Raw genomic sequence first — 23256 nt, forward strand, 5'->3', positions numbered from 1 at the left:
ACAAGGGTCCCACTGGATGGGAGTCACTGCTGGTGGGATCCCAGGAGCTGGATATTGGTATCCTGTCCCCTGGACACCTCCTGCCTGTCCCAAAACAGATGCATGCCATGGAAGGCCCATATCAAAATAAAATGTGGTGTAGGGATGAGGGCATGGAACACCAGGGTGCCTGCCACAAGCTGAACACCACCACTGACATAGAGGTTTCTGGTGCACCAGCCAGTGATGCTGTTCTCATCCCCATGTCCACTCAACAAGCCAGACTGGGTTTCCGAGGCTCATTTTGGGCTAAAACAGCCTCTTTTCTGCACTGGCAGGGTTCCTGGAAGCTGCTGGAGCTGGTCCGATATCACGTTGTCTCCAACACTGAGGTGAGCATAGCTGCTTTGCCAGCCCAGAGTGTAGAAGCACAGCCCTGTCAGGGGCATTGTCAGGACTGCAGGCATGAGTAGCAGGAAAAGGACTTTCTGCCATTGAAATCGAGCTACCTCTGAGCCTATTCTGCTAAAATCAGTCTTCTGTTTTGCAGAAAGTGCTGGTACTTCCATCCTCTAAGCAAGCCCCCTGTTTTTCCTGGGGGGAAGTTCATCCCCACCCCAGTCTCTGTTGTGGGGAAGGAAGGAAAGAAGTGGCTGTGTCCTTAATGAAAGGCTCAGTTTGTATCATCTGACGTGGTCACTCCCAGCACAGAGAGTGGGAACAGAGGCAACATGAGAACCACGTGAACCTTCATGATACCAGCACCACCACAATGGTCTATGGATGCAAACAGGGCTATTTTTAGAGAAAAGTATTAACTTTAATTAGACTGATTGTTGTAATTGGAAGAAAAATTAATATTCTTTGGAGTAATAAGGTCCTCACCTGCAGGAACCATCAAGCTCAGTCATGAGTTAATGGCACTCACTTTGTGAGACAAGCTGGTTTGCCAATTGATAATGATTGTCACATTGATAGTAATTTCCTCGCCCCAAAGAAAGTGTTTCTTGTGAAATCTGTCTGGATTTGAAAAGAGTAATGATATAACACTTGTCTCAACCAATTTACATTCATTTCAGCTGGAGGTTGCCAGCCTTGTCTCAATAGAGCACATCAGGACCATGGCAAAGCAGTTCATTCACTTCAACAGAACCAGCACTGTAAGTCACAGCCCTCACCTGGGAGCAGCTCGCTCTGATCCAGGCAACTTTGCATGCAGGGGCAATAAAAAAGGGATAAGGGGAGGCATTAGCAGAGGAATTTTCAACTTCTCATTCCCACCTACTGCTAACATTAATTTTGTAAAGGATGCAGAGTAAATTATTGGTATACAAAGACAGCCTACAGGGATTTTGTCCTTATGCTTATCCACAGCCCAGGAATGATTCTCATTCATGCTCTGCCTCATTAAAAAAAAAAAAAAATATCTATTTAAAATATTTCAAATCATTGTTACATATTTTAGTAATTTTTAACACCAATGTACACAAAAATATTCTTTTTCTCTCTGTAATATTATAGTCTCTGATCCTGATGTACCTAGTGAAGACATTTTTTAAAGTGTTAATTCATCAGTACTTGTCCAAAACCAAGGTGATCTGTTAGGTTAGCTTCCTTCTCTTCTACCTATAAAAATTCTTGTAAGGGCAGAGCAGCTGCAGGAGTAAATGCAGAAAAAATACCTTTTTTTCCCCTCTCCTGTGAATTTGGATAGATCGCAGACTCTCTCTCACTTTCCCCCTCTTCTGTCGGAGAGAACACCAAGGCATGCTTAAACCCACTGAATTCAGTGCCTGAAGTCATCAGTAGTCTTCCCATTTTGGCCAGTCTCTTATCCACCAGTTACACAGGCTGACAGGGCAGATTCATAGAAAAACTTTAGATACCTCTGTTGAAGACCAGCATTCAAGAAAAGATACAATATATGTGTGCTTCTTGGATAAATGAGCATAATAAAATTCAGATAGCAAATTCAAAAGAAGTATGACTAGGAAGTAATTTTAAACATTTAAAATTAAATCATCAGCAACTGAGGAGCTGAAAACGCTTTATTATTATTATTATTGTTTTATTGTTTCATAGGGACAAGTCTTGGTGAGTGGAGAAAAACTGGAAGAAACTGATATTGTTGCAAAAAATGGTCGTATTTATATCCTTGAGGGCGTTCTCATCCCTCCCACAATTGTTCCAATCCTACCACATTGGTGTGAGGAGACAAGTCAGGTCACAAAGGTAAGAGAATCACGATGAATCTGTCTCCAACCCTTCCAAAGAAGGCATTCCAGCTTCCTCTTCACTTTACTAACTTTCTCTGATATCATCCATTTGAAAGAGGTATTTTTGGAAATAAGTAAATCAATGGCCACCAGCCTAGCAGTACTGCAAACAGGGAGCTCATATGAACACATCCTATACCAGCTTAAAAAAATATAGTTGTTTTATTAACAAGACCCTTTGTCTCTCCAGTCCAACTCTTTCCTCCCTGAGTTCCTGAATCCCACCTGTGCATACAAGTAAGAAGGGAATTTACAAGTCATGTTCTCAGGGAAAACTACTCCCTGTTTCTCAGGGAAACTACTCCAGACCAGTATTTTCATTTCTACTAAATATGCAGGGAAAGGAAACAGCAAGTTAAAATATTAACATAATAATTTTACATTTATATATTAGAAATATGTCGTTTTCAGCAGCCACAATTTCCCCAAGCCCTGCTTTCCTTCAGAAACAACACTTCTCCCATTTAAAAGGGGAGATTCTGACAAACCTAGCTGACTTAGGTAACATTCAGATGCTATTTCTGGTAAGAGGGCTGAATGTCAGACCAAAGTTTTCCCTTGGAGTAAGCACAGCCCCTCTGGAGCTGCCTCTGGACCATGTTCAAGCCCACATGTGGGCCAGTGACAGTTCCGGTACAAAAGGAAAACATTTAATGTCTTAGCTTAAAACAATCCAGAACCACAGCCTGCAAAGATGTTCCCAGCAGAGCTGGACAGCATCAAAATGTAATGAAGAAAACACTGGCAAAGATCTGGTGAAGATCTCTTACCTCTGGCAGTAACTACAAAGTGCTGTATGTGCAATATAATCATAAACCAGGCAGAGCTCCAAGCAGCAATCTCTGATGCAAAAAGCAATCCACACCCAGAACACCCCAGTAATCTGAATTCCTTACCAAAAACCTACCTGAAAATTATGTCCAACATCAATCTATCCTAAAGCAATAGGCAAAAAATTATCTAAAGACAAAACATGCGCTGTCGGTCACAAAAATTATTCCCCAAATTTAAGTTGGGAACTTCTGTCAGCCTTGAAAGCTTCATGCATAGTCAAAAATATATATAGTCCAAGATTTAAGCAGAGCATTGCTAGCCAGGAAAACACAAAGGAGCAATAGCTTTTGCAATTTTTACTCTGCACCCAGCATTCCCATCACTGTTAGAAAACAGGAGTAACAGCATCTAATAAACACTGCTTGTCTTTGAAGAGTTAAAAGACACAAACCTTGTAGGAACTGGTGGATCTACACACTTAGAAGAACTTTGCATCCCTAAAGATGAAGCCTTTGGGCTAATGAAGACTTTTCCATGTCACCATACCTAAATGCTGAAAGCTGCCCCTGAGCATAACTGAAGGACAGCAGGGCTTATTCTAAATGTCACAAGGAGCACAGAAGGGACAGCAGGTCCTCAGTACTGCCTGGTGTGTGGACCACAGCCAGTTTGGATGATCTCTGCCAAATGGTGCTCAGAGCACTGAAGGAGCAGCCGACCCCAGCTCCCTGCTCCACCTTCCCCCAGAGATCATCACCCCAGTGGCAGATTTGATGGGAATTGATCTCTGTGCTCCAATGACTTCAGTGTGAAGGCAGGGTATCAATCTACCCCTGAGAACAGGCAGATCTGACCTCGCCTGGAGGTGTGGCCCTTTTCTCTGTCCTCTGCTGGGGCGTGGCAGAAGAGAGAGACCAGACTCCCACCCTCAGGAGGAGGAGGGAGCAGGTACACGTGGCTGGGACCATTCCACGGGGAGAAAGGGACTGAGCAGGTGACACCAAGTGGCACTGAGCATCAAGGAGAGCAGCATCAACAGAGGGAAACATTGCCCGCAACAATCAGCCAGATTTTTAGGTTCTAAAGGGGTAAAGGCACGCTTACAGGAATTTTCAGAAGCACAAAGGCAAGACCCTATGTCAGCTTCAGATGTGACTATGCAGGTTGTAAAAGAGCTTTTATAATATTGAAATGTATTTGCCAAAACATATAGATCTGACCCACACACCTTGAAAGCATAGTAGTGGTACTGGTACCTCAGCTATTTGCTGCACAAATGCTTTTGTAATTCTGATCCTTTATTCCTTTAAGTCCTGTACAACATGAGGGCCTACTAAATCCACACCAGTACCTGATTCTTTCCCCACAGCCCCAGTGATAAATGTGTGGAAGAAGTGCCATAATTCAGGTTTCTGGTCTCCTGTTCAATGGCTACAAAACAGTCACGTAACACAATTGACACTGGCTCTAGGATTTATGCTAACTTGATTGAAAAACAAGACATTGACAGTCACAAGGGCAATAGCTTTGACAAACTCCATACCCACATTCTGAAAGGTTCAGCCTCTCAGAGGTTATTGCACGTAGAGCTTGTAGAGAATTCACCTTTAAAACTGCCAATGGAGTTTATATCTCCTCAGTAATGTAATTGCCAGACTCTGTCACCACCACATGGTGATAAATTAGCTAGTCAGGAAAAGCAGCCAAAGGGTGAAGACAAAAAATATCTGTGTACCACTGGATCATAATGGAGTATAGGATCTACCATGTGGAAGAAAAAATATTTTTCTCTTTGCCACCTATACACAAGAAAAATTTCCATTCACAGTGCCTGCATTCTAGACTCAATTAATCTGTGTTTTTCCAGGAAAAAATAAAATATTCTCGTAGAAGTTTAATTTGTAGGTTTCACTAGACTCGCAGACAATATTAGTTTACTCATTATACTGAGTCTAGGACACCAGTGCATTCACATCCTTGTTTTCTTCTGTTGAGGAAGCTTCATGTTCATTAAAAGAAGGGAGTGAGGGAAGGAAAAATGGGGAAAGAAAGGAGAAAGAAATTAATAACAATTCTTCAAAAATTTGTTCCAGATTCATGCTGGAGCACTTAGAAGTCATAAAACAGAGATACTTAAAATTTACAGGGTATGCAATCCATAAGCATGCCCCTCAGCAGTTGGTATAGCACCTTTTCAAATCCCTGTCTCCAGTGTTTCCACCTAGGGTGTGTGTGCAGGCTGTTTGCAGCATGCACTGCCTCCCTGTCCCCAGGATGCACAGCCCATCCTGAGACCATCCTGAGACATTTCCCAGCAGACTCACCAGATGTACAAAAGGCACAGGGGGAAGGCATGTCCATATTTTGGTTATTGCTCTGCCATGATAGAGAGCAAAAAAACCACATATGAAAACGGGAAACTGTTTAGAAAAATACAAATATAGATGGTTCTTTCATCTCTTTTTGGCAATGGCTGAATCATCTGACAATTTCAGCATTATTTTGTTTGCTGTTGCAAAATTCCCTGTATCCTTCGTAGGAGCTCTTAGTTGTTTCTCAGCTGAAGCAAGTCCTATTTCAGCAGAGGGGAGATGTGAGGAATGAGAATCACTGTGACAATGCTTTGAGAGTTAATAAACTGGATATGTTTAAAATAGACCTCACATCTGTTAAAAGTTTTCTTTTGATTAAGCATCCTCCCTGAAGTAACAGTCTGCAGACACAGGTTCAGGAAGGATTGCAGATCTCCCATCTGCTTTGTATCTAAGAGATTCAAATTTAGCTGTGTATTTCTCCACATACAAAACTCAAGCCTAGCTACCACAGAAATGTTATTCCCCATTTTATAAAAATCCACTGATAGTAGTCCTGTAAGTCAGTAGTCAGAAACAATGAAAAGAAAGTTCATATAGTGAAAAATACATAACTTAATAAAAATTTTTAATGCAATACCAGCAAGGTTCTTTCTGTACTCCAGGTAAATTATGCTGTAATATTATCCCTGTATCACAGAATTCTACATAGCTTAGAAATACTAATGCTTCCCTTTTGTGCACGTTCCAGCCTCTCTCAAAACAGAGCTGCATTATTGAATGCCCAACCTTTCAAAAAATTGGCTGTGCTAGAGCCTGCAATATAACAGCAAAGTTATAGAATTACAGCTCCTTAAGGTGAAATGTGTGTAAAAGTTTTCCAAAATATTCTCTTATACATGGTGAACTTTCCTTTTGGAGTTGAGAGGTGTTTGGACATGTCCATGTAGTTTCCATGCACTTCAACATCAGGCTGAGAGGAGCTGGTGTACATCTCAGAGGTAAATAGCAGGGAAAATCCAGATTAGCTGTCATATGTTATTGACAACAGCACACTCATACTCCGCCATGCAGGAGTTTCCACACAAGGCTCCAAGGCCAGGTGTATTCATTTTCCCATACAGCTTCACCCATGAAGAACAGGACAGCTCATCCTCTCCTGCTCCCAGCCACTCCTGTCCCAGGACTTCCCCTGATATTGGATAGCAATGAGTGGGGAACAGTCACGAGAACCACACCCCAACTACTGCTTGGGAAGCCCAGTTCTGGCAGAAGTCATTAGCCCTAAGAGAACATTATACCTTTCTGGGGCTCCTAAATAAGCTTCTGCACTTCATGAGCACCACTTAGTGACAGGCAGATAGGTCTAAAAACAGTAAGCTTTGTAAGCCCTTTGCTGATTCCTAGTTCTCTTGAATCACACGTGCAAATTAGTCCTTTCTAACACGCTTTCTCTTTACAAATAAACAGATCAAGAAGCCACTGCACAAATTAAACAACATACAGCTGAAAAGGCCATTCAGAGCTGCATGGTGGCTAAATCCCACCCTGGTGCAGAGGGGAAGGAGGAAGATCAAAGCAGCATGTCTGGCTGTCACAGCATCTCCCTGTGGTGAAACATCCTGAGGTTCCTGATCTCAGATTCCAAGGAAACTGCCTGCATCCTAATTCCACTGCACTCCCACTGGCAAATATGAGACTGCACACAATATGAGCAGATACCCAGTGCCATGTGGGGACAGGATGGGGATTTTAACACTGAGAGGGCAATATCTGGTGGTCTGTGCATCCCCTTAGTGAAGTGGCAATACCCCTCCTGGTTTTTAACTAGGCCAGAGCAGAGCTGGTTCTGGTTCAACACAAGGCTTTTCAGAGACAGCTATCCATGCAGGCATTTCTCAGAGGGCTGAAACTCAACAAAAATTTGGTATTTATGCACTGCCTCTGCCTTAAAGCACTGAAAGTGAGAATATTTTCTTTATTTTGCAGGAACCAAAGTGTTGCAAAGGCTTCTTTGGCCCTAACTGCAGACCATGTCCAGGAGGTTTCTCCAAACCCTGCTCAGGGAATGGGCAGGTAAGCAGAGCATGCAACAGCACCCTGCAATCCAGGGGGGAAGGATGAGCTGTGTCCCAAAAGCCCCTGGAGCATTTCTGCACAACAGGAATGTTGGGCTGCGCAAGGACTGCCCCCTTCATCTGTGCCCAATGGTGGCTGTGGATTTCAGGTTCAGTTATAGGTAGGAGGGAAAGGGAATCTGTCACCTCTCACATGTCCAAATTGCAGATTTCTAGGGTTCCAGCACACAGGCAAGGCTGAGTGGCCTGTTTTAATTTGCACAGCACAGTGTAATGACACCCCCAGCTCACTATTCTCACATAAAAACTGCAAAGAAAGGTAGAATATATAGCAGCAAAGAAAAAGCATAAAGAAAGTTTTTCTTTGAAACACCCGTCTCAGCAAAGCTGGAGTTCTTCCTGAGAGTCTGTCAGAGTCACAAAATATGGACAGGCATGTAGTCTCTTTTCTAGGGTAAAGACTTGTTTGAATTCATACATAACAATCACCTCCCTTCCACATCACAGTGTATGGATGGCCTGGATGGAAATGGCACTTGTGTTTGCTCTGAGGCATTTCAAGGCTTGAGCTGCCAGTTCTGCTCAGACCCTGGCAAATATGGACCTCAGTGTGACAAAGGTAAGTGCAGGTCTATAGCCTCGGCACAAGAGAGTGAGCAATAGCCCAGCAGGGTCTTTTGGACCCTAGTGGTGTTCAGGCAGCAGCTACCTGGCTGCTAAACAGTCCCTATGGAAGATGAGCAAGATGTTCCTGGGGTATTTTCATTTCCTATTTCAAAGGGACACATCATAAGGCCAGGGTCTGTGTAAATACTCTAAATGACTTTTTTTGCAGGGGCCATAGCTTGTTTTATACGAATTCATTGTTCTTTTGATTTCTGTCTCCCTCACACAAGTAACTGAAAAGAAAATGTTTGCTATTCTGTTCCCATCTGCTATTGCCCACAACAGAACAGATTCTGCCTGCTATGACAAACATATGCAATCTAAGAACAACTAGATCTATAAACAGGTTGTGTTTAGGCCACTAACTACCCTTACTGAATAATTCCTGATCTATTTTATAGCTTACAGCTCTGCACTGACAGGTTTAATGATACTGAGCCAAATCACAGTACCTTTGAGAGTCTACAGCATATACAACATCAAACATACATACATTCCTCATCTACAAAACCATTTCTAGTCTGTTTTGTTATGAAACAACCTGCCATTCATGAAGCAAAGCTCCCTTGAAGGTTCAGAGGTACATGGACAAAAGCTGAGACACAAATTGCATCAGGAATTGTGGTAGTGCCTAAACTCCAGTCCCACTGAAGTAATAAGTGTTTGCTTGACTAGTCACTGACACTTCTTTGGAATGCAAAAAGCTTTCATGCTGTGTCCCTTGGGCACATTGCAGCACTAATCCAGCCAGCAATGTGCTGGTAGTTCTGTGCTGATGCTCTGTGCACCCTGGAGGATCTGTGGGCTCAGTGTTTAAAGGCTTACCCTGTCACTGAAAGCACAGCAAAAGTCATGCAATGAATAACTTTAATTCTAGGACACAGCATTTTGCTCCTACTTCTCTGAAGCACTTTGAAATTCATTTATAAGATGAGTGTAAAAATACAACAGGTTTTAAGTTACCCATAAAACACACCTGAAAAGACATGGCTATGATTAACAAAAGTCCCCCATCAGAGTGAGATTAAAAAATACAAAAGTTTAGATTCTTGAAAAAAAATAGGAAGAGCTGATTCATAAGAAATGCTGTGTGAGTATAAATGCATTTTTCCACTGTGGAAGTGCACATTGTAGTTTATCTCTGGTAGAGTGCCCCTGCATTAATGGGAAGTGTGATAACCAAATAGACAGCGATGGGACCTGTCTGCCTGGATCCTGCAGAGCTGGATACACGGGGAAACTCTGTGAGAAGCAGATTGTTCCCTGTGAGCCCTCCCTACAGCTCTGCCATGCACATGCAGACTGTCAGCTCAGCGATGGCACGGTGAGGTAAGTCAGCAGCCTGCATCTCATTAAATTCACTGTGCTGCAGCTCTTTCCTGTTTGCCTGACCAAAAGAGTCCCTGAGCAGTGCACAGACAGCAGCCACTGCAACTCTGCTCTGCTGCAAACAAGCATAACCATGCACCACACCAGCCTTGAGTTGCAAGGTGATAGTTACGAGTTCTCAATAGCCTGTACCTTACATATTTAACACTGATAGTTGCATACAGATCTGATCCTTGGTTGGAAGCCTCCTTTCCTACTAACATCTACAGAGGCTTTTAGGAAGCTCTTCTTTCTAACCACCCCTTAGTGATTTAGGAGTTTAAGCCTGTCTGAAAAAGAACAAAATTCTCAACAGTTTCAGGATAGATATCTCACTCTGGTCAGGTCAGGTAAGTTTTGCACACCACAGCACCACAGACTTAGCACAGGTTCCCCAGTCCTGCCAGGACTGGCCACAAAACTCTGTTACTGCTTCAGCTGCCCTGCACTTGCCTCAAGCTCACCCTCACATGCAGCAAGTTTGCCTCTTGCTGCAGTGTATCCATAATGAGTCATGACAAGCACAGTGGGGGATGCTGCAGAACATGAGTGCTTCAGTAATTCCTTCCAATATAGGTTAATCCTGGGCAGGGAGCCAGGGAAACAGGAGGGCTCATTGTCTCACACACATTTCAGGGAGAGAGCCATCTTCTGTGTAACTGAGAGAGGGCATAGCCAGCCCATAAATACTTTAGAGCTGTTAGCTCAACTTTGCAATGATAACATCAGCTCAGAATTAATTCCACTCCCTGCCTCATATGCTGAGAATGGATCCCTGATTTGACTCAATTAACCCAGTCAATATTTTGGAAAAAAAGCCCCATAATGTACACACTTGAGCTACTTGCATCACGAATCCAAGGTTACCAATTTTAAGCTGCCTATAAATAGCACGTTGCAGTGGAAAACAATCACTTTGCTTTGGAGCTGTCCTGTCACGTGTAACGCCTCCTTCCTCCTCTTGTCTCTGTAGCTGTGTCTGCAAACCTGGCTATGAGGGAGATGGCTTGAGCTGCAGCAAAGTTGATCCTTGTGCTGTTTTAAACCCTGGTGGCTGCAATGCCAATGTAAGTATGTGCTTTTCCCACAGAAAGGCAAGCAAAGAGGAAGGTTTGGCCAGAAACTTCTACACAAGAGTCACAGTTTTCACTGGAGTTGCAGGCTCTTTCCGCAGATACCGCTGCAGAGCTTGGACAAGCCTAAAGGCAGATGATGCCTCAGAGTCCTGAATGGCTGCCTCTGCATCTTCCCCTAGGCTGAGTGTGTTCAGACAGGCCCAGAGGAGCACAGGTGTGTTTGCCAGGCAGGATGGACAGGTGATGGAAGGGACTGCTCAGCTATCAACACCTGCCTGCTGCCCAGCACAGCACGGTGCCACGAGAATGCCACCTGCATATACATCGGGCCAGGTCAGGTAGGTCCTCACATTCAATGCCACCTTCATTGCATGTCCTCAACCATTTTGCTCTGCCAGAGCTTGGGCTTCCTACCCTGTTTTCTTCCCCAAATCCTCCTCTCCCTCACAGCCATGATGTTATTTCCATATGGTGCTCTCTATCCAAAACAGTCTCCTTAAATTCCAGTCCCGGTGTTCCCTCCTTTCTACATGGTGGTGCTCTGCCAGCAAACATACTTTTAGAAAGTACATCAGTAGATGTCATTTCTGAAGGTCTTCTGCAGATATTAGTCAGTGTCATTCCACTGAAGTCAATGCCAAGCTATAGAAACACAGAAAAACTGTTTCATAATTCACCATGTCTAGAATATGAACACTATTTTAATCATTTTAATGAATTGCTGTGTTTTATTGAAACGACAGAATGACTGTAAGTGTAAGGATGGATTTCAGGGGAATGGAATTGAATGCACACCCATAAACTCGTGCCTGGAACAAAGTGGAAAATGCCATCATCTGGTGAGTAATTAATCATTCCCTGAACAAAGTGTTCAGATTCATATCACACCTCGCCTCCTGCGCACATCATAGAATTTATTTGCCATTTCAAGCCTGCAATTTCCTTTGGAGAAAGCACTTTCTAAGCAGTTCTACAAGCACCAAAAACTGAGTGAACCACATCGGCATGGTACATGAGCTGAGGATAGACTGAAAGGGCTGCTTCCAAATCTGCCAGTACAGAAGGATTATCTCGAGCCTGGAATAAATAAATGCTGGTTTTCTACCAGGAATTACATCTTGGATCCACTATCCTGTTGGGATATTTACCCAAGCCAGTCTCCACCCAAGCATCTATCAGCTTTATCAGTTGCTTCATGTGCTCTGCTGTGCCCTGTAGTTCCATCCTCAGCTGGGCCACAGAGCTGAGGTGAGGAGCTCTGGGGAGCAGAGTCAGATCTGCCATAGTCAGGTGAAAGAATAGGGCCTCAAATGTGTAGGGAGGAAACAAAAAGGTGGAGCTAGGGTTTAGAGTCCTATAGACTTAGTGCATGGTGTGTAAGGGAGAGAGTTAGTGCCCTGCTGATGGAGTGTGTCCTACAGGAAGATGGGAACACACATGGAAGATGGTAAAAAGCTCCTTTGTAAGCTTATGCTTATATATAAACAGGTCCTAGTAAGAGGTTTCACAGGCCATCCGTGCTGGAGTGGTCTCCTGAGCATTTGACAAATTCTCTCTCTTTCTGCTTCAAAGGCAACCTGTCAGTTTGAGTCTGCTCGTGGCTGGGAGTGCGTGTGCCCACAGGGCTACGAGGGGGACGGCAGGATCTGCTACGGAAACGCTGCAGATGTAAGTGCTGGGGGCACTTCCTCTGGGCACAGCCTTGCTGCACAGCTCTCACCCTGCATCTTACACAGAGAGAACAGCAAAGCCTTTACAAACAGTCAGAAAAATACGATGCCCACCAGTGATCTGTGCAAAGGATGTTCCAGTGGGAGCACTCACCCGGTTAATAAATTATTTGTTCTGTTTTAAAACGTGGCTTGGAAAGGGACCTAAGGGAGGAGAGCATATTTCTGACTTCAAACAAATTGAAAATTTGAAATTGAAGACAAATTGAAACACACCAACGCCAGAGTCCAGACCTACAGAAGTGCTAAGCACTCGCCTCCCAGCTGGGAGCACCCAGCAGTCAACTCCTCTGAAGTTTTGCCCTGCAGTCTCTCTCAGTGGAAATGATCAATTTATCATGTTGAAACAAACTGTGCTGACCCACAGGCAGATAAAACCAAAGCAAGTCAATTGGTGAAATAAATATGCATTTTACACCACAGGAGAAATGAAAGTGTCCTCAGTCACAGCTCCTGGCAATAATCTTACGTGGCTCTCAGCACCATCTGCCACCCCTGCTTATACTATCACCTATCTCTGTTTTAAGTACTCTGGCAGAATAAGGGCTGAGTGATGTGTAAGATGCTGTACAAATATCAACTAAAACAACATATATTTCAATCAATTTTACATGGACTTAAGAGAATAATTAAGTTTAAAATCACAGAAAATTAATGCTTAGCCTGGTGTCAGTACACAATACATACCAAGGTCAGGTACACACCTAAGCAATCCGTGGCCTGATTTTCAAGAATTGATAATTCACCTTTCCCATTACAAGAAAGTATAAAAAAAAAAAAAAAAAGACAAACAAACAAAACAAACAAAAAAAAACCCAAAGAAAAACCCACAAAAAAACAAACCCAAAAAAACCACCCAACATTAACTCCGTCCCTTTTCACACACACTGAAGACCTCCTCTTCCTCCATGTCACATCAGCCAGGCCAGACATGGTGGATTGCCCCACAGTCAAGGTCACTTTGGTACAGCTAATTATAGCTTACAAACTCATTGATCTCTCTTCTTTCTCATCAGGAGCTATCCACTCTGTCAGAAGCAGCTGCTTTTAACCAGTGGGTTAATGTAAGTACACTTCATGGTTAATTTCTGTACGATGTTCAAGTTTGCAGGAATACATGAGCCTTGTCGAGTTTAGAAATGGGAGCCTCACAGCAATATTTCCATCAGAGAGAGGAAACTGAAAATCTGGAGAGACATCAGGGTGCCTTTCCCACCTGTTGTGGGGGGGGTTGATCATCTGGTTCCCTACTTCTGTCTGAAAACCAACTTCTGAACCCAAATTCAGTGCGTAAGGAAGCTTCACAAGCAGCAGAGCTAGTTCCAAGCCTGCTCTCTGCGGCAGGGAGCTACATAAGCTATGAATAATTTTGCATGAAAACACACTGCAGCCCAGATGAGCAGCAGCAGGGTGTGAGTAGAGACTGAACATGCCCCAGGTGTCTCCTTTCAGCTTCTCTCATTCAATAAAATGATAAGTGGGAAGGGAAGGCATTGCCCTACCCTCCCATTTTCACATGCCCCATGGCAGGAAAACGCAAGTGTGTGGCTGGGCAGTGTGCTGCTGCCACAGCAAGAGAGCAGAAAAAACTCAGGCCAGGCTGAGGTGCAGGAAATAGAATCATAGAATGGTTTGAGCAGAAAAAGACCTTTAAAGTCCATCTGGTCCAATCTCCCTGCCATAAGCAGGGACATCTTCAACTAGGTCAGGTTGCTCAGAGTCCTGCCCAGCCTGATCCTGAATGTCTCCAGGGATGGTTCATCCCATCCCACTTGGTTATAAACAAAGGATTGAAATAAAGCATACATCCCTGAGCGACCTCTTCCAGTGTTTCATCACCCTCATTGTTTAAAAAAAATACAAATTCTTTCTTATATCAAACCCAAATCCACCCTTTTTCAGTTTAGAACTATTGTCCCTTATTCTTTTGCAAAAGGTCCCCCTAAAAAGTCTGCCCCACCTTTCTTACCAGCTCCCTGTAAGTACTGAAAGGCCAGAAAAGGTCTCTCTGGGGTCTTTTCCCCAGGCTGAACAACTTCAGTGAGGAAAGATTAACTTGTTTGGCTCCAGATTATGGAAGAAGTACCAAAGTATGTTTCAAACCCAAAGTTCTGGATACACCGGCTGTCAAAATCTACTTTCTATTTTCACATGCTATCATTTATTACTGGAGCAGCAGTAACATTAAGGTCCTACCCCACTGTGATTGGAACTGTATGAATGAAAATCAAAACTGGTTGCTCCCACAAGAACTGGAACCCTAAATGTAAGAAGTGTTCAGCAAATACATGGTGAACAAGAAAGGACAGTGATGTGTTAATAAACAGCGTCAGAAGCAGAAGTCCCAGCACCTTGTTGCTTTAAGGCTTTTCACAGGTAGATGGCTTGGGGATCATTAAAGTACTTAATTGCAAGGAATGCCTCAGGGAGCTTCTGAAGAGAGCTCCATGTGGCTAATTCAGGCCAGTGGTCTGCCTGGCCCTGAGCTCAGATTGTGGCACTGGACACTGTAGAGAGAAACTAAAGAATTTAAAGAAATGGGCACAGTAAGAAATGCTGTTCTCCTGCTGACATTCTCTTCAGATAACAAGGGAACAAGGCAGAGGGAAGATTCTCTATAATCTATTGAAACAGATGTGGAAAGTTCTGCTACATTTCAGAGAAATGGTATCACTTAAAATAAACACCGGTAACTACAAACATGAGCAAAATAGGGAGGCATATCCATCTGTGGGTTTTTAACTTTGTACTTGAGCAGGAATGTGATGTTTACCACTTTTCATAACCAAATTCTTTTCTTTCTGCTCAGGAAGGATGAGAAGTTTGTTGCTCTTTCTATATTTAAATATTTGGAAGGTGATAGGGATGATGGCTAGGAAGAAAAATGATCTTAACAGAGACAAAATTCCCAGCTACTTAAGGGAGCTGATTCCCTTCTAGATTCAAAACCCAATATGGGTAATGAAGTACTATCCAAAACAGCTTCCAGGCAGCATACCAGCTGCAAAAAGGTAGACTCCAAGCTCACATTGCTCCCTCAAGTTTTGCACTATCAAAAATGGCAAGTTGTGGGGCCTGTGAAAAGCTTGGAGAATCCCATCTTCAGCAAGATCACATGTAAATATTTAGCTTTTCATTTTTCACTCAAAAAAACCCGAAAAAATTCCTCACAACTGGAAAAATCCTCTCCAGTGGAAACTCTTTCCATCCTTAAGGCAGATAAAAACAGAAAAGATAAGATTAATTAATTCATGCATGCTACAGATCTCACAATCCTCATCTAAAATTAGAGCTGTCAGCAGCCAGCTCCACCACAGTGCTAGTGGACTCAGATAACTCTTGGACATCTTGAAAAAAATCCCAGCCATGTTAAATAGTCTTCTTCCAAATGGGAGCACTGTGTCATGGGAGTTTCTTATGTCATGGTTCATAGTCCTTCTATATATTGAACAGCATGGAATGCTCTGGAAGAGCAAATTACTTGAATTTATCAGTAACTTCTAGAATTTATCATCTCCATTTATCACCACTATTTTTTTTAAACATTCAAGTGCATAATTCAAAGCCTATGAGACAGGCTAACTTTTGTGGGGGTCAAGTTACGTATGTCATCATAAAAACCAATTCTGACCTGGACATTATTTCTGCCCTTTCAATGCTGGCAATCTATTCTGCAAAAAAAATAGACACTCGTTTACCATTTTTGTACAGCTCTAAGTGCTTTTGTTCAAGTCATTGCTCAGTATAATAGTTTTTCCCTTTCCAGGCTGGTCACAAAGCACGTCACATACTCCACCTTGCCTAAAATGTCACCAGCTACTATTTATAGACCATCCTTAGAGTGAATTATTTTACCATTTTTACTTCCATGCAGGAGGCCAAGATAAACTCAGTGTTGTCTACCACCTCAAACCTAACTGTCCTTGTGCCTTCTCTGCAAGCAATTGAGAACATGGATGAAGATGAGAAAGCCTTTTGGATGTCAAAAAGTAACATTCCAACTCTCCTTAAGTACGTTAAGGGTTTGGGGGTTTGGCTTTTTAAATTAACTGGTTTTATGCTAAACAAGCCTTTGATTTGAAGCCACTAGAGCAAGACAGGTATTTTGATTTTAAAGGAAGGGCATAGGATTCCCCTTCTAGTTCCAGTGGCATATAAATCTCTGAAGCAAGGCCACTGGCAAAAAAGGCATTATTAATATTATGTTAGAAATGTTTAAAGGTTGAACAAAGATAAAAACATAGAACAGGGTGTTGTAGAAGCAATTCCTGCTTAAAAACTAGCATTTGAGACACGCTAAGAATGTTTTTCTGAAATAAGACAAAGGAAAAAGAGAGAAAATACAAAACCTTCAAATCCTGTTAATTTCCTTTAGGTATCATGTACTGACAGGAGCTTACAGCTTTGCTGATTTCCAGAATTTATCGTCCTCTGACGTGCTGCCAACAACGCTGCAGAGCAAATTCCTACACTTGTCTAAAGAAAATGGGGTGAGATGACCTGCAAACCACTGTGGTATCATACACCAAACTCTAGCCATCACTGCCACTGACTTTCTTGTATTACAAAACCACACATACGGTATGTACTTTTTAAAAATACATGCCATAAAATTAAAGGCAAAGTTCAATTATATGGGGCCCTCTGGGAGAAACATCAGCTTGTTTTTCTCCACCGCTTTACATCACTGAAATTTGGCCACAATATTAATTATTTTGAATGCCCCAGCAGCTGCTGCAAACACTGGACAGCTGTAACCAAGCAGAATGGCAGTCCTTGCCTGGAGCAGCCTGTGTGAGCTAAATTAATACAAAGAGCATCAAGGAAACCAAATAACTTAATTTTAGGGAACAGGGAACGTAGCAGGAAGCAGTGATAACACACATCTCCACATATGCAACTTGATAGTCCTAAACCACCTGAGGGTATTTTTAATAGTAAATAAGTTACAGCCCTTCCCTCTTAGTCTTTTTAGCAGGTAAATTCCATGTTCTGAGGAGGATATCTTGGAAATACACAAGTCACATTTAAACACTTCATCCCCATTAAGGGAGAGGGAAGTTCCCCCCACCTCCGTGCTCCAAAGGAAACGTTATGAACAGGGTCCTTCAAAGCTGCACAAAGCTGGGAGGGTGTGAATCAGCTCAGAGCTCTGCCTACCCTGTGCTACAGGCGAGTGCACCAAGCCCAGCAAACCCCTCCAGTGCCAGCCCAGGGCTTTGCCAGTCTGCACAGAGGGCTTTGCCAGTCTGCACCCAGGGAACAGCCAAGGGTCCCCAAGTCACCTCCCCTGTGCGTGATTCCCCGAGGGTCACCCAGCCTCTGGTGTGAATTAGTGGTGCCACGGTACAGCCCTAGGCAAGCATTTGGGAAGGTGTGGAAATCCACAGGATGAGCTGCTGGGAAGCAGCACCCCAACAAGGCAAAGGCAAACCCTCTCTCTTCTCCCTTTTGCAGAACCTGACCCTCGAGGGCGCTCACTTTGTGGCCAGTGACATCGCGTCCACAAACGGGGTCATTCACGTCATCGATAAGGTATCAAAAACATTGAACAGGGTTTGCTCTTCTGCACCACAAGCAGTGCTAAACTATCAACCCTCCTGTGGAAAACCCTGTGCACAGAGCAGCATTTTGCCCTGCACGTGATCCTTGCAGGTGATGTGGAGTATCTGCTCCTCTGCAGGTGCTGACCCCGCTGCGCAGCGCTGTCATGCCGAGGCTGCTGGCCCGCCTGGAGCAAATGCCTGACTACTCAGTGTTCAGGGGCTACATTATTGTAAGCTTTCACACCATGCTCACAGTGTTTCAGAGCAGAGGAAGCTCATTGCTTTGTTTGCATCTCAGACTATCAGTGGTCATTCTGATTTATTTTTTTTTAAATGTGTTTCAAAACAGCAATACAGCCTGGCTAACGAAATAGAAGCAGCAAACACATACACAATATTTGCCCCAAGTAATGATGCCATAGAAAATTACCTAAAGGATAAGAACTCTTCTACTCTAGTAAGTATTACTCACAAGGCTTGTCAGTATTTCATCTTTGTTTCAAGTGGATGGGTTATGAGGACACAGATAAAGGAAGATCCAGTAAGTTAGGTTTTGTCTGTAACACCAAAGTTGAAATGGGATGGATCTACCTATATTTTCCTGAGTTGCTGGAAGAGCCTAGCTATTTGTTCTGTGTTTTGGCTTCTTCTAGATTAAAAACATGGTGATAATTTCCAAGACATCTTGTCAGTAGACTTTTTTTTGTTGTTTGGGATTTTGAGAGAGGTTTTTTTTATGTAAAGAAGGTCAGTACAGGATTTACCAGAAAAAACACTGAAATGAGTTTTTCAGGTGAAGAAACTCCAGTCCCCTGACATCACTAATACCCCATCATTAATAATGCCATGAAATATTGTAAGTCTTTCTTAAAACTATCCAGATGCTGGCCTTGTCACTCCTGCAGGAATGCTGCAGCAACACTCTCTGGCATTTGTACCCTGACATATTTACAAGTTCAAACCTCCTTCTCAGCCTTCTTGGTTTCCTCCCACGATAAGCTATCCTTTTTCTGCTTTATCCCAGCAGCTTTCTTCATATTTTGTCCAATTTGAAACAGCTTTATAGATTGCACATACCAAGAGCCACACACCTTGCAGAGCAATCTTCACCCATGATTTGCCCAGTGGCATTAATTCTTCCCTTATTCTTCCAAAAATATTTATCCATACTCCATCCCTACTTGCATGGTCTCCATTCACAGCCAGGAAGCTGAGGAGCACAGAGCCCAAATGACTCGTCCCAAACCATTTACCAACAACAGCAGACCCGTGGCAAATGTCCCCTGTTCACAAGTGATCAAGCTCCATCTGCTCAAATGGCTTTTGAACACTATTTTAGTTGTTTCTTGACACATCATAATTTCCCCATCACTACAAGAAGAATTTATAATCAACTTTGAGAGACACATAGGACATCAATCCAAGTAGATCTGGATTGCACAAGCACGCAGAGAAATCATTTTCATTTCCACTACTCACCAATGTTTCTTCAGGCTTTCTTTCATCCTCCCAACCTTGCCTGATGTAGCAATATGAGAAAAGAAAAAAAATTTAAAAACAACCATAAAGTTAAGTCTGCCTGAGGCTTAACCTCTTTGTTAAACACCTGGGAGAACTCTGCTGCAGAGCGGAGAGTTTGGCACAGGGAGAAGATCCCATTTCGTGGCCCTGATGGGGCAAGATGTCCTAACTCTGCTGGTGATTAAAGACAGAAATCAAGATGGATCAGTGCTGGCTTTTCCTACAATTCATCGAAGTCAGGATTAAATAGGGCGGGATACTGGTGGAGATTAGCTCTATCTTAATTCCCACTTTCTCATCTGCAAACATTTTTTGCCAAATCTGTGGAACAAAGCCAGCCCTTAGAGATGTCAATGCCCCTTTTTTATTCTGTGGGCACAGCCAGGCACAAATCTCACATCCTGAGGATGCTTCATGCTTTCACACACTTTTGAAGGAGCAGGAGCAGCATGGACATTCAGAATAAGGGGACAGTGAACGACAGGATTTCCCACAAGCACATTTTTATTTCAAAGAAAAAGTTGCAGCAGCACTGTGTGTTGGCTAGGCAGCTCCTAAACTCCCCAAACAGCCCAACTTCTCACACATGGGTCAATCTCTCACCAACACATCCTGCTTCTGCTTCCTCCTCCTAGTTAGGGAGAGCTCTGGGAGTCTCCTGCTTCAGAACAAGCTGTAGAAGCCTTGGGAAACCCACACAAAATTTTGATGTATAGAAAGTAACTTCATCACTTAACAGTGAAATATGAATATACTCTACCAACCAGGCATAGAAAAATTTCAATTAAAAAAAATTAAAAGCAGTCTTTATTGACTGAGATTATATTTATATATTAAAGATTATATATATAGATATAAAATATAAATTTACAGGTACAAAAATTACTCTAAGCACTCACCACAGTTTATTCCCCTATAGGGTATTCAGGGATTCCCAAAGGAATAAGGAATAGGGAAAAACCATAAAAACATTCATGAATAGCCAACCCTTCATGTCAAATGAACCCATGAAGTTCAGAGTCCTAAAAACCATCTGACTTTTCCCTGAATTCAGCAGCAAGCCCCATGCACAGAAACACACTACAGGCTCAAGCAAACCTTGGTCCTCCCAGGTCAATAGCCTTTCATCCTCCACGGTCAATAACATTTTCATTGTGGCAAGAATGCAGGCTGACTACAGGAGGAAATATGAAATAACCTACACACTGGAGAGGATTCTCTTTAAATTCAGGCAATCTCTGTTTGGAAAATGCTATCCCTAGGAAATTTTCATTCTTTATTAGATAACTCTGAATGTAATTGTGTGTTGGCAGAATGAAGGCCAAATCCGCTATCACGTTCTGCTGGATGAGAAGCTCCTGAAGAACAACCTGCACAATGGCATGCACAGGGAGACCATGCTGGGGTTCTCCTACCAGGTTGGGTTCTTCCTCCACAACAGCCAGGTACTGCTGTCTGCACTTGCTGGGAGAAACAGGTCTCCTGCCTTTTACCAAGCCAGCTTCAGCTTTAAACTGACATGGAGTCAAAAAAAGAACTGTGTGTCCCTCATTAGCTTCTGTGACTCAACAGCACAAAAGTTGTCACGCAAATGCAAGGCCTGTCTCAGACCTGCTTAATTCAAAGTCACCCTTGAAGATATCTTTGATTGAATTTGATTTCAGTTGTGCTGTTCACATTTAAAATTGAATTTTAGGTATCTGTCTCTAGCAACTTCAAGCCTGAATTCCAGAGCAGTCATTAATCTGACTTCCAAGGGCTATTAGAAACCTGCCCTCAATTATCAAACATTATTTCTATTTTCTGTGGATTCACTCCACTTTCAATCCTAAGAACTCAAAGCACTGTGCAACAAATATGAATTGCCTTTCAATACCACTCATGGATAAATCAGGCACGGCAAGATTAAAAGACAGGGCCAGGAAGGGCACTTGTTCCTTTTTCTCTGTCCCAGAAGTTCCTGTGGGCATAGGCAAAGGAAGACGGAAAGATTTTTACCCATAGAGTTTCAGCCCTGCTCTTTGCTCTGCCCACAGCTGAGCTTTAAAAAGCTCCTGCAGTGGGACTTGCCGGTGAGGGCACGATGGGAGTGTGGGGTAGCACTGAGATGATGGAAGTCCTCCTTGAAAGGGCAGCTACTGGTAGGGTTTCTCTGAAGCCCCACATCCCCCAGACACAGCAAACCCACCTTCTGGCACGCCTTAGGCTCCTTCTTCATAGCCTTTACACCCCTTGGAAAAAGCTGCTCTGCCAAATCCTACTGCTCAGAAGTTTTAACAGGCTGCAAGTCACCCCATGCCCTCCAGGGCAGTGAAGCAGTTAAATGCAGCAGCTGGAACATGAGTGAGTGCCTGAGGCTAACTCCCTTTGTTGGCTTTCCTTAAGTGACCCCTGTGCATTTCTCCCTTCCAGCTCCTACTGCTCAGGAGCCATGGAACACCTCTGCTGCTCTCTAACTGATTGCATGTCTCTTGCAGCTATACATAAATGATGCTCCTTTAAACTATGCAAATGTTGCCACAGACAGAGGAATTATTCATGGACTGGGAAAGGTTCTGGAAATCCAGAAGAACAGATGTGATATCAACAATACCGTGATCCTTGTAAGTGATAAAAGTTCATAAAGAACCTTAAAGCCCCTCAGAGAGACCTACAGCCAAACAAAGCTCAAAAGTATAGCATATGTGATACTACTTCCCAGCAAGGAATGCACACATTTTCCACAAAGGATATTCCTACCAGAGTTTTTAGCATCTCTTAAGACAACTTCGGTCCTGAAATCAGTGTTCTGACAGCCTGGATAAATTGTAGTCAGAGTAGCTCAATAATAAGAAATTCCTGAGCTCTAGTATTCAGATAATATTATTAGTAATACATTATTCTAATACATCTTCATAACTACACCACTTGTTTATAAAGTGGGAAGCATCACTTTGGAAGAGCAAATAACAAATAACCAAATGATCTTTCCTTCTTCCCCTTGGGAGAAGGGTGACCTCACAGAGCCACTCACAGGGATGTTCCTCCTTGCTGAGCAGGACAGCTTCCCTCACCCTCTTTACCAAAGGAGTTATCCTGATAACCTCAAGCACTAGGTTTAGAAATGTGGCTGGAAGTCATTCTTTTTCTGTGAAACAACCTGCAGCTCTGTACCGTCTGTTAACTACCTCTCATTTGTGTTGCATAAGGAGAAGTGCAGAGTTTGTTCACAACCATCAAGCTGTCCCCCAGGAACAAAAGAAATTGTAAGTATTTTTTCATTAATGCTTGGGTCAGTTTTTCTCCATATCTAAACTGACTATATATATGCATTCAATCCTATTTTTAATATAATTGTCTCAGTTTCACCAAAATACATAATAGTTATCTCAGCCTGCTACATACATTGCTTATAGTCAAGAGACTCAATCCACCCTGACCTCAGAGATCCTTTTGCAAAAATCTATCTGGAATCCAGGTAGCAGAAGGGCAGCTTAAAGACAGTTTTATCTTTCAAGGACAGTTTCTCACATGCACCGGGACAACTAAGACCCCTTAAACTGCAAAGTTTACCTCTACCATGCAAAATTAAGGGAGTTCAATGTGGTGTATGCCTGTTCCAGAAGGAGTTACAGCACCAGCTTTGAGCCCTTCAAGTCAGAGATGCACAGAAGAGCAAAGCCCATCCATCCCCAGCAATATGCTGTAAACTCTGGTCACAAGAAAACTTAGAGATAAGAGAGACTTTGGATGCCCAGGTCCAACACATGAGAACTGCAGATATTTAGAGTTTCTTGGTATCTAACTTATCTGTGAAAGCCTCTCCATTTGGATTACATAAATATATTTTCCTTTGTTATTCATTTTTTAATTAATTATGCCAGTAATGGTATTCTAAAGCAGCTTAAGTCCCATCCACCTCACCAAAGTACTTGACTGACAAAACAAAAT

At 42.9% G+C, this 23256-nt stretch overlaps 1 protein-coding gene across 5 annotated transcripts in view; it reads left to right on the forward strand.

The window, feature by feature from the left end:
- Positions 1-23256, forward strand: part of STAB2 (stabilin 2) — a 77663-nt gene that overhangs the window by 23205 nt on the left and 31202 nt on the right. For 3 of the 5 annotated variants that reach the window (XM_038155042.1, XM_038155044.1, XM_038155046.1), the window contains exons 16-34: positions 318-371; positions 1059-1139; positions 2062-2211; positions 7331-7417; positions 7927-8038; positions 9234-9414; positions 10427-10520; positions 10709-10867; positions 11273-11368; positions 12102-12197; positions 13276-13323; positions 16134-16270; positions 16635-16749; positions 17717-17794; positions 17943-18035; positions 18155-18262; positions 20640-20771; positions 21804-21929; positions 22515-22571. In XM_038155042.1, the coding sequence (XP_038010970.1) occupies positions 318-371; positions 1059-1139; positions 2062-2211; positions 7331-7417; positions 7927-8038; positions 9234-9414; positions 10427-10520; positions 10709-10867; positions 11273-11368; positions 12102-12197; positions 13276-13323; positions 16134-16270; positions 16635-16749; positions 17717-17794; positions 17943-18035; positions 18155-18262; positions 20640-20771; positions 21804-21929; positions 22515-22571 (2004 nt within the window). The remainder of the gene's footprint in view (positions 1-317; positions 372-1058; positions 1140-2061; positions 2212-7330; positions 7418-7926; positions 8039-9233; positions 9415-10426; positions 10521-10708; positions 10868-11272; positions 11369-12101; positions 12198-13275; positions 13324-16133; positions 16271-16634; positions 16750-17716; positions 17795-17942; positions 18036-18154; positions 18263-20639; positions 20772-21803; positions 21930-22514; positions 22572-23256) is intronic. The other 2 variants (XM_038155043.1, XM_038155045.1) reach the window with 2 other exon arrangements.

The sequence above is a fragment of the Motacilla alba genome, chromosome 1A (assembly GCF_015832195.1).
Source record: "Motacilla alba alba isolate MOTALB_02 chromosome 1A, Motacilla_alba_V1.0_pri, whole genome shotgun sequence".
Classification (NCBI taxonomy): domain Eukaryota; kingdom Metazoa; phylum Chordata; class Aves; order Passeriformes; family Motacillidae; genus Motacilla; species Motacilla alba.